The 17,592-nt window shown below is 32.9% G+C and overlaps 1 protein-coding gene across 2 annotated transcripts in view; it reads right to left on the bottom strand.

Moving 5' to 3' along the window:
- LOC111154469 (progesterone receptor) overlaps positions 1-17,592 on the bottom strand; it is a 98,352-nt gene that overhangs the window by 2,528 nt on the left and 78,232 nt on the right. For both annotated transcript variants that reach the window (XM_022514080.1, XM_022514081.1), the window contains 3 exons: positions 10,181-10,325; positions 8,591-8,721; positions 852-1,009 (listed from right to left, as the gene is read on the bottom strand). In XM_022514080.1, coding sequence (XP_022369788.1) covers positions 852-1,009; positions 8,591-8,721; positions 10,181-10,325 — 434 coding nt within the window. The remainder of the gene's footprint in view (positions 1-851; positions 1,010-8,590; positions 8,722-10,180; positions 10,326-17,592) is intronic.

The following is a 17,592-nucleotide window of genomic DNA, read 5'->3' as shown; positions in this document are numbered from 1 at the left end:
CTCTTTTGAAGAAAAAACCTTCAAAAATTTCTTTTAGAAATTCCTTTTAATTGGGAAATGAACCTCCTTGAATTAATACTCTAAATTTATTATCTCTTCTGATTTTTCATTTATCATTTTTGTTATTTCTTCTGAGTTTATCTGAGATTTATATTTCAGTCCTATTAAATTTTAAATTTCTGTTTTTCTATATTTAGTTATCCAAAAATACGTTCTTTCTAAATGTTCCCTTACAAATGTTTTCTATTTTTGTTTCACAGATGCAATATCATTCTTATTTCTCTGAATATCTTAATTTTCTTAAATCTTTTTTCTATTCTCTGTTCTGGTGCTTCTTCTTTCATTACTTTTTTTCTGTGTATTTGATTTCTTCCTTTCATTATAAAGGCTTTACCTATATGGCTAACAATCCTTGGCTATCTGTTCATATTCAGAAATAAGGTCTCAAATTTGACCTAGTGAGTAGATTGTCAAATTGTCCATTAGCACTGTTATTAACTTATAATGCCATCCAAAATGATATGAGAGTCTTATTTTCCACACCCATATCTTTGCTTTTCCTGTTTATATAAAATCTTCTCTAACTTAAGACAAAAATATTTTAGAACATACTCAGGAAAATGTTATCAAAATTCCTATAAACCATTAAATTAATCTATATTTATACAAATACTAGTAAAAGGATATTTGGGTGATCTACATTGAAAATGAAAAAAGTACAATGCAAGTTCTGAGGTGTGTGATGCAAATACTGTTTTAAAATAAAAGTATAAATATGAGTTTGAAGAAACCATACAAAGTAAAATGTAGATTTAATATTTAAAAGGTTACCTAGAAAACAAAATACTTACATCATGTAAATTATCAAGAAGTTTTGTAAGTTGGTAGAAACGCTGTGAGCTAGAGACAACGCCCTTTTGCCTCAACCCAATTGCCTTGATGAGCTCTCTAATGTAGCTTGATCTCATCTCTTCAAACTGATTTTGACTTCTTAGTCCTTCCAAAGGAACTGTAAGAATATAACTACAAGTGGCAGTTATGTTTAAAAAAGATGACAGTAGCAGTTTACAATAAAAAAATTTCTGAGCTGTGTAAAAGTTTCTTTTGAATGGAACTCTAGACATCTTAAATAGGGAAGAGTGTTATTGATAATTTTAGGACACACAAACTTACAGTTCTCTTGAAGCATATAAGAATAACTAGATAAACTAAAGATTATTTTAGCTTACCTATTTTAGAGCTGTATCAATAGATTACTCATTTAACTTAGCATTTGTTCAAAAGAGCATCTATCATTCTATATTCCTGTCTCAGGAATGGATTTAGTTTGAAATTATATGTATGCTGGATATTTTTAAAATGGGTATTAAGGAGGGCATGGAATGTATGGAGCACTGGGTGTTATATGCAAATCATGGAACCCTACATCAAAAACTAATGATGTACTGTATGGTGACTAACATAACATAATAAAATAAATAAATAAATAAATAAATGGTCAGTTTGTACTTAAAAACAAAAACAAAAACAAAATGCCTGGATTTCTCTGTCAAGTTTGTTTTCATATAAATCTGAAGTATTTGTCATTCAGATTATTCATGGATAATTTATCTTTTGCTGTAATTTTAACATTGCTTCATTAAATTCCTTAATTCTTTCCTGCTCATATGAGAGATAGCTATTGATATTTCAATACCTCTCATATCCAACCACTTCATTATACTCTATTTTTACTAATTTCTTTTAATTTCCATTTTCAATTCAAATAGTTTTGGTTGATTATCTTTTGTTTTTTTTGGTATACAATACTGTACTTGAAATATCCTCATTTCTCCCTTCCCAATAGGTGTAGCTCTTGTTTCTGCTTCATGATTCAGTGCACGGTTTAGGATTTCCAGAACAATATTAAATAATAACAATGGCAAATACTCCTTTTTTGTTGCTTATTTTAATGGAAATACATCTTATCCCCATTTGATGTTGACTGGTAATTCAGATATTTACCACTGTAATCTTTAATTCTTATAGCCAAAATGTAGGCACAACTTCTTATTCTTACTGCTAGTTCTCTTATTTCCACTATGTTGTCAATTTTACCTACAATTTTATCCTTAATATTTTAGGTCCTTCTGTTGTCACTTGTTTAAGATGTTCTGCTTGATTTCTTCAGCAAATTATCACCAGAACTCCCAATTTTCTTGTTTCCTTTTGCTTTGGTTGCATTTATCTTACAAACAAACCTTCAAACTTAAATGAAACAGCTCCCTTTTCCTGCAGCTATATCTAGATTGCTGAAAGAAAAAAAAATCACTTAATCTCTTAGATTTATATAACTCTACATTTATGATCTTGACCCTTAGTAATATTTCTAAAAGAGGTGCACTTAATTTAAGCAAAGTCAACTGTATATGCCTAGCAAAGGGAAAGAAAAAAATCTTTTTTTAAAAAACTCGTATTTATTCCTTATTCCCCAATCAGAACTTGGTTTCCACTCCCTTTGGAAAAAAATAAGTCTACAGATAATGAATCGAGGAAACCAAAAAGTAAATTCTTTGGTTCTGAGTTTTCAATGGCTCATATAATAAATACAAAAAAGACTTTCAAGGGCAATTATGGCAATATGAGATTTTTACTCATTTTAAACTTTACTGTTGTATATACGTTGTATGTATATGCTTTATGTATGTATGGTCTCTTCTCTCTAATTACTTCACATAGCAGCTATTTTAAACCTCTGTTATTCTTTTTCACAATTCCCAACCAATCCTCACATCTCTCCCACTCTTAAACATGAATATAAAATTATTTTGGGGGAGGGGGAAGAAACAGGCAAACCCAAGAAACAGACTCAACTATAGAGAACAAACTAATGGTTACCAGGGATGGGGGGATGTTTATGGGAAGATAGGTAAAATAGGTGATGGGGGTTAAGGAGTCTACTTGCGATGAACACTGGGTGCTATATGGAAGTGTTGAGTCACTATACTGTTCACCTGAAACTAATGTTATGCTGTATGTTAGCTGGAATTAGAAAAAACAAAACAAAACAAAAACCCTTAAAAAATAAAATTATTCTTCCTTCTGGTTACTGAAGTACCATTTCCCATTAGGCTTTCAAGAACTAGGTATTTAGAAGCAGTACTTGAACCAATTATCCTCTTTAAGAGAAAATCAGGCCTAATCCCAGACTGCCTCACATCCTTTTAGTATCAACCACTAACGGAGAAGTTCGGGGTGGGGGGGCGGATATTATAATCTAATCATTGGGCTCACACCCTATGCTCCTGGAACATTTTGAAGTTTTTCCTCCTCTCCTACTCTCTTTCCTATATTTCAGATCAATAATGAACTAACTCTCCTAAATATTTCTATTTGCTTTAAGCTCCTTACCCTAATTCATTTTTTCCTTGATTATTATATCCCGTATTATATGATTGGAGAATTTTCACTCAGATTTTTGTTGATTCCACAAGTGAGTTTTAGGATTTCTTGCAAATATCTTAGTAGCAAATTGGGAGATGGTGAGTCATGGGCAGTTAGCCAGGTGCTATTTTACATAAAAATACTTTTTTAAAAAAACACAAGGATTATTTTTTTGATTTAGCTAACTTTAAAATAATATATATTCATTGGAAAATTTTTAGAAAATATAGAAAGTACATAAAGTATTACAAGTCACCAGGTTCTACAATCTTATATCTTGGGACATTCTCTAACATTATATTGAGAACATTTACTTATATCTTTCCAAATTCTTTAAAAATAAATGTTTTAATTCTCACATTTAATTTCACTTAACAAAATTGTAGGAGTACAATTTATTTAATTGTCTTATCATTTGGTATTTGAAATATTTTTCTAGTCTAGTATTAGTTATTTTTAATTTTTTTTTTCTGTTTTGTACTCATTTATAGGGGCCTATGTTATATTTCAAATATTTTTCTAAGTTTATTGTTTAATTTTTAATATTGTCAGTTTTGCAACCTTATTAGGGCAAAAAGCAGTGCCCAGGAAACCCAAATTTTCTCATGCTTCAGAGGCAAACACTTTCAATTTTTTCATCTATTTTATTTTTTTCTTCCACAGAATTAAATAGCAACATTGTAGTGTTGATTCTTGATTTTTTTTTATTTTTCACTTTTGATTTTCCAGTGTGGAAATGGAGGCTGTAGCTCTATTTCCATCTTTCAGATCTACCATCACCTCCATACCATTAGCTCACACACACATACATGCATACACATACAACTTCCTATTTTTCATTTTCCTAATAAAATTTTCATAATATTGGCTAGATCAATATTCAGTATTTATTATTTAGTTATGTAAAATGTTACCACAGTAGAGTCACTTTTTGTTTTACTGAGAGTAAATTAATCATCTAAATGGGTGTATGAAGTGGTATCTCACTGTGATTTTGATTTGTATTTCCCCAATGATTAGTGATGTTGAGCATCTTTTTATGTACTTAATGGCTACTTGTATACGTTCTTTGGAGAAATGTTTATTCAGGCTCTTATCCATTTAAAAATGTTTTAATTGTCAAACTGTAGTTCTTTATATATTCTAGATATTAATACTTTTTTCCTTATCAGATACATGATTTTCAATTCTTTTCTCCCATACAGTGGGTTGACTTTTTATTCTTATTTATTATTATTTTTATTCATGACCTTTAATGCCCTAAAGTTTTAAATTTGATGAAATCCATTTATCTTTTTTACTTTTATTGCCTGCATTTTTTGTGTCAAATCCAAGAAATCATTGCCAAATTCAACATCATGAAGCCTTCCCTCTGTTTTAATAGTTTTGTAGTTTAAGCTCTTAAATTTAAGCCTTTGATCTATTTTAAGTTAGTAAGAGTCCAACTTCATTCTTTTAAATGAAATTTTCTAAACACCTTTAAGACTAATTATCTCCTTGATGATTTCTTCTCCTATGTATTTTCCTGTTATCTCTTTCTAGTGCTCCAACTGTTTGCATGTTGGGCTTCCTTGCTTCTGATTTTCTGTATTTTTTGGTTTTTGCTCTACTTTTGAGAGGTTTCCTAACTTTGTCTACCAGTGCCTGTACTGACATTTAAATTCTGCTTTCATTTTATATATATATATATATATATATATATATATATATATATATATATAGTCTGCTTTTCAATTTTCAATTTCCAAAAGTTCTTTGCTTTTTCTTTCAGTGTTCCAAAATTCATTGTGCACCACACCCAATGCTCCATGCAATACGTGCCCTCCTTAATACCCACCACCAGTCTCTCTCAATCCCCCCACCCCCCTCACCTCCAAAACTCTCAGTTTGTTTCTCAGAGTCCACAGTCTCTCATGGTTTGTCTCCCCCTCCAATTTGCCCCAACTCACTTCTCCTTGTTTTTAATGTGTTATTTCTTTCTCACAGTATCCAGTACTTGTTTCTTAGGTGCAATATGTTCTATTATCTTTCTAAAGAGGGATAGCTTTTTAATGTTTTCGAGGTTTTTATCTCCCTACACCATCTGTGTCTTCCTGGTTGTTTTTTGTTTTTTGTTTTTTTCTTTCTGATTTGTCTTTCATGTTAAAGGACTCTCTCAGGTGCCTTAGTTATTTATATTCAGGAGTGGAAAACTACAAGGCCAAATCACAGTTCTGTTACAATAGGTAGTGCTTATTGATTGTGAGCTTTACTACAGGGCAACCTGGCTGAGATGTTTCAAAGAGAAACACCTGCTATGAACATACTAGTTCTTTTTATTTCTGGCGAAAGAGATTCTGCACAGAACAATCTTTCATTCTCCTGTCTAGAGGATGTAAACCTGGATAACAATGTTCTCGGAGTGAAGGGAGTATTCTGGAAGATGGTGTCTCAACATTTGATATATAATTAATCTATTGTCATTATAGGACCGCTCGCCCTTAACAGTGCCTGCCTACAGTTCACCAATGCAGCCACCCTCTGCTGTATCCTCTTCAGAAACTAAATGTAAGTTCTCTGCCTGAGTTGGAGAGGGACAATTTCATGGTTGGTTGATTTCTGGTTATGGACCTTAATAAGAATTTTGTGTTTTTAACTCTACCTTCACTGCCATCTCAAAAAATCATTGCTGTTGCCAACTGAGAAACATGCCAGAGATTTGGTGTTGCAAATCAAAGTATTTATTGTTTGTTTGTTTCTTTCCTCTGCCTTAAAATCCAAACTTCTCAGATATGCTAACTTAGCTCTGCTTGCTGGCTTGCAGAATTTTGTTATTGATTCCTCTCATTCTCTTATTTCTTAAAAAAATCCCTTTAGTAATATTTTACTGTAGTTTTAGAGGGAACAATCTTGTGTTCAACTTGCTATATTTTCATGAAGACCTTTATTTTAATTTTTAATAGCAAATTAGAGGTTTAAATACTTATTTATCAAATCATTGAACTTTTCCTTTGTCAACTTTCCAACTGCATTTATTTCTAAACTCTTATTTGAAATCTCAAAATCAATTAGATTCCTTTTAGTGTGTTTTTAACAGTTTAAGTTTGTACACTTAAATGAATTATCTGATATGTAAGATATAATTTGAGTTAAATATCCAAACCAAATTTTCCCCAAATATAAAACATTTTTCCTAACAATATTAATTTGCTCCATACTCATTGATTCATGATGCTTCCACTACACCATATTAAGTTCTAATATATACTAGTCTGACTTGATTCACACTAGTGTATTTTTTCTTCTCTCACGCTGTATTAATTAGGTAGAATTCTAATTTCCATCTTCACCTCAAAATTTTTGTAATACTTATCTACTTATTTTTTAAGGTTAAAGATGAATTCCCAAAAGCTTTGCCAAGTCTCTCCTCAAAAGCTCATTAGGATTTTTATTAGAATGTAGAAATCATAAGTACTATTCACCAAATATTGCTGTTTTTCCCTTTTATTGAAGCTGCAAGTGGCCAAGAATCTTGTTTTCTATGGTATGTGACTGAAAGTTATACATATGTCACTTCCTTCCCTTACTATTTCCTTCCTTGCCAATGGCCTAGTGATTAGAGAAGGATATGCCAAGATATAGCCTCCTTGTGCCTGGAAACCTGAGTGATAGCAATGAGCAAAGCCTCCCTGTTGATCTGCATTGAACATATAGTGGGAAAGATACATACTTAATTTTTTGTTGTTGTTAAGCTACTGAGATTTTGGGGGAGGGGTTGGCCCTTCAGCATAATGTAGCCTATCTATAAATATAGAGTTATGTTAATAATAACAACTAATTTGGGAAATCTAAGATTATCTCTAACCCAACTGCTATAGGATTCATTACTACCAAGAAAAGGACAGGAGTTAACTGCTGTAATATTGAATTTATTCTAGTTGACTCTCTTGGCTAGTTCCATATCAGTACTTTAGCCCAATTTATGCTCTTTTATCAAATTAAGCCTGAAGGTCTCTGCTCCAAATAGTGTTCCCAAAGTATGGGGATAGGGCTATGGATACTTAGATCCTGTACTGGTCCCTGTCTTTACATAGATTTCATGAGGAAAACTTCCTTTTTAAGGATTTAGCTTTTTTGTCTTTTTTTTCCTGATGTGTATTCCCACCCTTCAACTATTTGAGATTTGTGCTACTGGAAAGAAGTCCCTGAAAAGATACTACTGAGAAAAACCCTTGGCTCACCTTAGCTCCCTTAGGTTCTCTTTCAAATCACTGAATGAAAGGATCAATTCAGATATTCAAAGGCTGAGCCTACCTATGCATGGAAAGGGCACAGAAAAAGGTGAAAAGCAAAAGCAGTTTTTAAAAATTTTCCCACTCAGACACTTGGGGATCCACTGAGGCAGAGATGTTTGTGTTCTTTGTATATGAGAAAAAGTGAAATGTATATTTGCCCATCCTTCTGGTGACCAATGCTATGTTTCATAATATTTCTTCTGTATATAGAACTACAGTAAATTTCCCAGCCCTCCTACTGTTAAATATAGGTCATGAAATGTGGGTAGAAGTGACATGATACTTCTAGGCCCCACTTCCAGGTCTTTTCTCACTCGCCGCTTGTCTTTCTAGTTAGATCCACTGGAGGACTTCAAGCTGCTATGAAAGGGTGGAGCCCCTATATGGAAGGAACATGAGTTTTCTTGCTATCCCACTGCATTGTGAATATGAGTGACAAATAAACTGCTATTGTGTTATACTACTGATCTTTGTAGGTTATGTGTTATAACTGCCTATTTTGACATAAAATAAAATAGTTCCAAACAAAATTGTGTATTTTATATAGTCAGTCTTTTGTGGAATGGGGGTGGAAGCAAGATAGTTTGTGTTTATGGAGTATTAATTAGTTCATAATACCTCATTAGGTGAATATGAAAAGTCATTTAAGCACATTTTATCTGAAAAAAAAAATGCCTAATTGGTGAGCTATTTTACAATTATGTAAAACCTAAGAAATATGAAGTAATTTTATTAATGTCTATGACAGTATATTAGGTATTTCTCCTTTGCAGCCACAATCTGAGAATCATACCTCATGTATAACCATATGATCATATTGTCATTTGCCACTTTCCCAATGAATTAAAAATTAAGAAAGTAAACATCTTGTAAAAATTGCTGTACTCACTCACTTGTATTAAGAAGTAGCAATACTTTCATACACAGGAACTCTTCTTGGCTAACTTGAAGTTTGACAAACTCCTGTGGGATTTGCCACATGGTGAGGCATAATGAATAAAATGATGATTCCTTCATCCTCTGTCTTGTATCACACACAACACAAAAGAAAAAGGAACAGGAAAAAAGAAACACATATACAGTGTCTTAGCCAGTCTGTGTAGTTTATCAGAGAAAATGAGATTTGGTAATTTACATGTTACATAAAATGTCTTTTTGTAAACAAACAATATTTTGAATTTTAAACAAAATACACTAATAAACTATTTACAATAGTAAAAAAAGGTTAAGAAAATTTAAAGTTAGGAAATCATATTTAATACATATTGACAAAGATTAATGTTGTTTCTCACTTTTATTATTACATTTAAAAACTTAAGGAATTGATATGTGGAGTTGAGGAACACTCAGGAAATCATATATTTACTGATTTTTCTTTTCTGTTAAAAAATAAAGTTTTGTGTGTAATCCAATCAGAGAATGGATTCAGTTCACAGAAACTGAAGAATGTAGAATAGTTCTGTGTATTCAGTACAGTGTAGAAGAGTTATATCATGAACTATTCTAGGGGAAATGTATGGTAACAAAGAGAACATTACAAAAAATTAAATAACTGACAAGGCCAAACACTAATTCTGAAGGTTGCAGAAAATTTTTAAAAGGTATTTTCTCTACCATGGGCTGTTCTGCAATAGCCGCATTAGTCACATGCTGCTAACACAAATGGTGAAAAGAAAACTAGATTTTGACTCAGAAGAGCTAAAATTAATCCTGTCACTCAGATTCTTTGGTAGGATATGCAATTCTTCTGAGCCTGTTTCCTGAACTGTAAAATGAAGGACACCGATTCCTTACCTATTTCAAGGGATTATAGGGCAAAATGGAATAAAATATATGAAACTTATCTGTTAACTATAAAACAAAAGTAACAATATGTCATATAATTCTGAGTCAGCATTCATCATTAGAATGGTATAAATATTTCCATGAAAAGATTCTTGTCAGTTTAAGGTTATACATAGAAAATTAATTATAGTAATTTAAATGTAGCTAAGAAAATTGAAATATTTATCTTTCAGTTTTTAAAATAACTTACCAGTCTGATTTTTCCTCCAGGAGGAGAGAGAATATCTTTACTTTTTGAAGGTAGGTCAATAATTTCAAGCAAAAATACTTCTAATTTATATCATTATCTTCATTAGTACCAAGGTATAAAATTTTAATTTAGTAAACTAAAAATTTCATTTTATCTTTAAGTATATTTCTTGATACACTTTTGAAGTTTAAAAAAATGGATTTCAGATGACTGCTATATATTGAAACAAAAGGGGAAATCTCCAAATATCAAATTATTGTTATAATAATATAATTTTATTAATTTTGTTATGTCAAGTTATATCCTGAGATAATTCTGATAAACATTTTAGGAAAATTCTATTATTTGGGATACTAAATGTGTAATCATCTACTGATATGTAATTTTCAAGATTATCCTACATATACACTTATGTGATAATACAAACAAAATTCAAGTTACTACTTACTCATTTAGTATTAAATCAGGTGCAAAATATAGCATCTGTCCACTGACATGTTTATAAGATCTCCATCCTAGTCCAAACACCATTAAGCTCATCCAAGAGTATTGGATGAGAGTTATCTGGTCATCAATATGTAAATTTCTAAATCCTACAAAACAAATTAAAAATAATAAAATGATCCCACAAATCACTTTTGTTGAAAAGTTGAAAATAGAAATTTGAAAACAGATGTAAGTAGGGTAATATATTGTTTTCAATTTCAATTTATCTTATACTATAAAGGAGTAAATATTAATACATAATAGAGTCTGAGAAATTAAAAAGGAACAACTCTGAACTCATTAAAATTGGTCACTGTGATTTAGTATTTCTGGTAATTCACTAATTGACAGTCGTCCATCAGTCACACACACAACATTCATTTACTGAGAATCCCTTGTGTGCTAAATCACTGTGTTAAAATGGTTAAGGGATGAAAGTCTCAACCCTTGCCCTTAAAAGAAACTTACAAGTCAACAGGAAAGACAACCACATAAGTATAGTGATACAGAAAGTTAACAGGGAATACACCAGGAATCGGGAGGTAGGTCAGGAAAAACTCCCAAGGACTAAACCATCCCCTTACTCCCTTCCCCTCTAAAACCCTCAGTTTGTTTCCCAGAGTCCCAGTCTCATGGTTCACCTCCCCCTCTGATTTCCCCCCCTTCATTTTTCCCTTCCTTCTCCTAATGTCCTCCATGCTATTCCTTATACTCCACATATAAATGAAACCTTATGATAATTGACTTTCTTTGCTTGTTTTGTTTCATTTAGCATAATCTCCTCCTGTTCATGTTGATACAAAAGTTGGATTCATCTTTTCTGGTGGTTGAGTAATATTCCGTTTTATATATGGACCACATCTTTATCCATTCGTCTGCTGAAGGGCATCTCAGCGCTTTCCACATTTTAGCTATTGTGGACATTGCTGCTATGAACATTGAGGTGCATGTGGCCCTTCTTTTCACTACATAAGTATCTTTGGGGTAAACATCCAGTAGTGCAATTGCTGGGTCATAGAGTAGCTCTATTTTTAACTTTTTGAGGAATCGCCACACTGTTTTCCAAAGTGGCTGTGCCAACTTGCATTCCTACCAACAGTGCAAGAGGGTCCCCCTTTCTCCACATCCTCTTCAACATTTTTTATTTCCTGTCCTGTTAATTTTGGTCATTCTAACTGGTGTAAGGTGGTATCTCAATGTGGTTTTGATTTGAATTTCCCTATGGCTAATGATGATGAACATTTTTTCATGTGTGTTAGCCATTTGTATGTCTTCTTTGGAGAAGCGTCTGTTCATGTCTTCTGCCCATTTTTTCACTTGATTGTTTTTTGGGTGTTGAGTTTGAGACGTTCTTTATAGATCTTGGATATCAGCCTTTTATATTTAGTGTCATTTGCAAATATCTTCTCCCATTCTGTGGGTTCCCTCTTTTGTTTACTGTTTCCTTTGCTGTGCAAAAGATTTTTATCTTGATTAAGTCCCAAAAGTTCTTTTTTTTGCTTTTGTTTCCCTTGCCTTTAGAAACTTTCCTTGAAGGAAGTTGCTGTGGCTAAAAAATGTACTGCCTATGCTCTCCTCTAGGATTTTGGTGGATTCCTGTCTTACAATGAGGTCTTTCACCCATTTAGAGTTTATCTTTATGTATGGTGTAAGAGAAAGATCTAGTTTCATTCTTCTGTATATAGCTGTCCAATTTTCCCAGCATCATTTATTGAAGAGAATTTTTTCCATTGGATATTTTTTCCTGCTTTCTCAAATATTAGTTTACCATAGAATTGAGGGTCCATATCTGGGTTCTCCATTCTGTGATAGGTCCTACTTAATCTCTGAGAGGTTTCTGTTTATTTTTAAACTCTGAGCAGATAACCACATAATGACATTTTTATAGAATAGATTATTAGAATGAACTCCTTTCCTGAAGAAAATAAAAACATGAATTGACCTTAATTAATTTTAATGTCAGACTGTCTGGCAGCAGTAAAAGAAAAAAAAAAAAGGTTTGAATTGTCCCATCTTCCCATTCTATTCCACTGCAGGGACCTGATAACTATAGAAATATCTATTTATAATCTAGAACTCCAAAATGAGTAACTGTGAACCTTTTATTTAATGTCTTGGATCCTCAACCTCTACACCTGTAAAATGATGATCTCTCCCTTTTATTTAGCACTGTCACTTTAAGAAATAGATAATATGACATAAGCTATGAATCACTTAAAAAAAAAAAAAAAACCTGCCTAGGAGATCATGCCCAACCAGAGAGTATAATCAGATTGTTGAGGAATCTTAAATTTTTGGGATGTAAAAATAATCTGATTTTATTTTATAAAACCACTGCTTTCAATTGTGCTTTATTTTTTTAAAAGACTTTATTTATTTATTTGATAGACGAGATCACAAGTAGTCAGGCAGAGAGACAGAGGAGGAAGCAGGTTCCCCGCTGAGCAGAGAGCCCAATGTGGAGCTCAATCCCAGGACCCTGGGATCATGACCTGAGCCGGAGGCAGAGGCTTTAACCCATTGAGCCACCCAGGTGCCCCTCAATTGTGCTTTATTTTTATTTAACATCTTTAATTATGTCTTAGGTAGATTCCATAGTTTAATGGTCACTTTCGTTTTTTGAAACTTAAGCCAGTCTCATTTTATTTTATCGACAGTCACTACTCTTTATTTCTTTTCATCCAATCTGCTTTCCAGGACTTCTTTTATTTAGTTAGTTAGTTAGCTATTTTTATTATGTTCAATTAGCCAACATATAGTACCTCACTAGTTTTTGATGTAGTGTTCAATGATACATTAGTTGCATAAACACCCATCTGGTTTAAGAAGTTTAGAGAAAGAGAGAGAGAGGGAGAGAGAGAGGGTGTGTGTGTGTGTGTGTGTGTGTGTGAATCCTCTGGCCTTTCACACCTTCACAACCTCTTTTCAGCCCTTCTTGGTGTTAGTGGCAGAGGAATAATGGTAGGGAAAGGGCAAATGCACTGACTCAAATGGTCAAAATCTTCTTTCCACCTCTTTTCAATTCTTATTTTGCCTCTTTTGCAGATCACAGCCCAGCACTGATGTACTTAAAGGAGAGAGAAGCAAAGAGATAAATCTGGATATGGAGGCTCTAGTCAGTTATGTCTATTAAGGAGCAATAATATGACATAACCTTATTTGTGTTTTGGAGGAATTCTTGGTAGCCAGGTAGAGGATGGATTCAAGGGAGTTAAGTCTGGAGTTACAGAAAAAGTTGGGAGCTACTGCCAAATACCAAGTGAGGGATGATAAAAGTCAGAAGAAAGTCAACAGGTAGGCATACAGAGGAGGGAGTACATTAGAAAAATATTTAAAGGGTAAAATCAAAGAGATTTGGCAACTGATTGCATGCAGGTAGGAGGAAGAAGGAGCCTAATAGATGTTTCAATATTTTTGCAGGAATGGTGGGTGATAACAGCAGAACTGAGACAAAATAGAGGAGGAGAAATAGGCTAGGAACAAAATTGTAAATTTTGATATGTTGTAGGGACTTTCGGAATGTATAGACAGCAGCTGGACAAATGAATTAAAAATATGGAGAGATATATGAACTACAAGTATAAATTTGGAAATTATTTGTATTTGAATATAGCTAAAACAATGATCAGAGATGAAATCTTTTATTAAAGGAACATAAAAATTAAGTGCTTTGGTGGAAACATCAACTATTTTCCACAAAGCTATTTTAATAACATCTGTTTCACCTAAGAATTCATATACATATTTTATTTTCCCAAATATATATTTGATATATACCCTGGTGTATATACCAAAAATATATATATGTATTTCCAAAAACAAATATGTATAAAATGACAGGCCCATAGAAAGTTAGGTTAAATTAGTCAGATATATTAAAACATTAATAAATTATCCACTACCATCTTCAGGAAAATATTTTCATTCTTTAATCTTTTCTTAGTCAATTAATAACTTTCTAAAGAAAGCATTTCACGGTACTTAAATATTTGACCTACTGTATTTTTTTTCACTTTAGGCCTTTGTTTCATGTTAATCTCTAATTTGAAAATTTTTACTTTTTTTAAAAACAGATTCCACTTACATTTACATGTTTACATCTATTTTATGCTACTCTTTATTGGGGGGCTTGCTTGTTACTCATTTTGCATTCTGGGATTACTAGAAATAAAAATGAACATTTTTAGTAGATTATAATATAAAAGGCAAATCTTTGCCAAAATAACTTAAAACTTCTGAAATTACCAATATTTATAGCAGAAAGCATATTTTCCATTTAACAGAATGAAAAGTAACTCAGAAAATAGCTTTTTAAAATAGCCACCTTTTAGAGGGCTTATCTGTGATAAATGTACACTGTTAAATTGACTTGAACATGCCTGGTACAAAAGTGTTATTTTTTTCCCCATTAACTGTAACATCATTCATTTCTTTATACTGAAACAAAGACAGGAACACTCAGATCAAATTCCCACTTATGATAACAATCAGTTAAAGTCAGTACATTTGCAATGATGATCAAAATGAAAAACTTCAACGAAGAAAGTGATGGATGATCCTTAATTATGTTTAACAAGTAGTAAAGAAAAATACCCTTTCCTTTTAAGTGATTTGACCTGATAATTTCTGACAAAAGCCCTGTTGCAAGCTGTTCAATCCTTAATGCTTAAAAAAAAGTGTATGGTAACATATGGCATATATAACCTAAGTTCCTCTGTGTTACTTCCAGAGTTTTGATCAAATATATAGGTTGTGCTGTTGTAAAAACTGTCATGTACTGAAATGTTTAATTTACAGCCAAATGTCAGCACCTTCTGACACAAAGTATGAATGAAGTTTGAGGAGCACAAAAAAGCTACAGCACAATCAGTGACATACAATCACCAACATATATATGATTTTTTTAAATGAATAAGGACTTGATGGCTAATGATTTAAGATAGCACAGTTCCTTTTTTATCAATTCTGTAATTTAAATTTCTATAAATACTCTTTAAGCAACCCTACCGGATGAAGCATTCTGGTTGCAATTAGGCATAAAGACTAGAAAGATGTTTCTGCCTTTAACACTTGCAGTCTGGTGAAACAGAAAATGAGAACATAATTTTAACTCACAGTGATAGTGTGGTTGACAAAGGCAAAAGTGATATGGTAGAGCAAGGGGCATTTAACTCAGTCTGGGAAGGCCAGGGAACTAGTCCTCAGGGCAAGTGACAGGTAATTAGAACTCTGAAGGCTAGTTAGGGACCAGCCAGGGGGAAAATGTGGAAGAAAGGAAGGATATTCAGGTAGGGAAACAATATGGGCAAAAGAAGGCAGATACTGAGCAAAGAGTATTGGGAGAATTGAAACTTAGAGTTGTTTGAAGAGGAAGAATAAGAGATAACATTGTAAATTCAGGAGTCAAATCATAAAAGAATCTTGGATGTTAAAGTTAAGAAGTTTGGACTTTGGGGGCGCCTGGGTAGCTCAGTGGGTTAAGCCTCTGCCTTCGGCTCGGGTCATGGTCCCAGGGTCCTGGGATCGAGCCCCACATCGGGCTCTCTGCTCGGCAGGGAGCCTGCTTCTTCCTCCCTCTCTGCCTGCCTCTCTGCCTAGTTGTAATCTCTCTCCCTCTGTCAAATAAATAAATAAAATCTTTAAAAAAAAAAAGAAGTTTGGACTTTGTTATGAAAAGGAAAGGAAATAATATACTTGGTTATAATTGTTTTTAGAAAGATGATACTGGTGGCAGAAGAGGATTGTTTGGTGGTAGGGTGAAAGTGGTAATAAGGTTAGTCCAAAAGCTAAAACTGAAATCTAGGCAAAGGGATAAGAACCTCAACTAAGGGCAATAGCAGTGGAAGTAGCATATACAATGAATCATATATTTAATAAGTAGAGTTGCCGGAATTTGATAACTAATTGGACAGGAGGTGAAGGAGAAAAGTGAGCCCAGTATGATACCCAAGATTCTATCTGAGGCACCAATTCAAGATAAAGAAAAAGGTTTTAGGTTTATGGAGTAGACGGTCATGTTGACCTGGAAATTCACCCAGTGGAAATACGTAATAAATAATTGAAATACATGGTTCAATAGTTCATTAGAGGGTCTGGGTTGATACTGTGTATTTAGGAGTCACCAGAATATACTGGTAGTTGAAGACAAGGCTATGAATGGGCTCATCTAGTCTGTGTAGAATTAGAAACTACTGGAGTAGAAGATGGAATGCAGGAAGTGCCAAAGTTCTTATGTGAATTGAAAAACAAATCCACAAAGGAAACAAAATGTGTAAATTGAGTGAAACATATCTATCTGAAGGGAAATGCCAAATGCCAAATAAAGAGTATCAGCCAGAAATGGTACTTTGTCAGTGGCCTCAAAGGCATGCAGAACATGTTAAGGGTTAAAAGTATTCATTAGATTTGATAAAAGAAAATATGTTGATATAAGCAATAGTAATTTCAGTGGACTAGGATGCTAGAACAATCATTTTAAAAAGGCTTCATAACAGTATTATCAAAACTTGACTTTACTCATAGGCTAGTTTCATTTCTTTCCCATGACTTTTCTGGGGGAAGCAATTTGATTTATTCATTTTATTTAATGAAAGAAGAAATCCTTTGTCACATATGCAATGGCTGTCCCTGACACAAAAGGTATTTTGGCATGCTTCAAAGGCAGAAAACAAGGCAACGGACTGTTCTAGTCTTCTGATACTGTTGACTGCAAGTAGTCTGGCTAACTGAGATGAAAAAGTAAGATATTTCAAAAATGTAATGTTTAAAAATGTTAAAGCATTGACCCTCATAGACTTTTTTTCACAAAATAAACAGAAGAGTTGGGAGAAATTTTAAATTATTTCCCTCAAACCTCTCAGTCATGTAAATTCTGCTGTAACATACTGGTATAAAGGATTAATAATATTTATTATTGAATTGGCTTGGAAATAAGTTCAATTATTGAATTGAATTGGAAATAAGTAACTTATTAATTTAATTTCCAAAGCCTACCCTGACTTTCAGGATCCTCCTTGATCAACCCATAACTTATGCCTCTAAGTTTCCTTCAATTACTCTCTCCAACATTAATTTATTATCAGTGACTTCTTAATACTTGGGTGATGAAAGCCCCAGGATGCCAATACTCACTGTAATAGTGTTTGAGAAACATTGTATGCACATGCACGCACGCATGCACGCACACACCATATATTCTTTATCCATTCATATATCAATGGACACTTGGACTGCTTCCATAATTTAGCTATTGTAAATAATGCTGCAATTAACACAGAAGTGTATATATCCTTTTGAAATTGTATTTTGTATTCTTTGGGTAAATATCCAGAAGTGTTATTACTGGATCATATGATAGTTATATTTTTTACTTTT

Source organism: Enhydra lutris, unplaced genomic scaffold (genome assembly GCF_002288905.1).
Source record: "Enhydra lutris kenyoni isolate GAN:26980312 unplaced genomic scaffold, ASM228890v2 scaffoldscaffold37, whole genome shotgun sequence".
In the NCBI taxonomy this organism is placed as follows: domain Eukaryota; kingdom Metazoa; phylum Chordata; class Mammalia; order Carnivora; family Mustelidae; genus Enhydra; species Enhydra lutris.
This window is presented reverse-complemented; position numbering and strand designations above follow the sequence as displayed.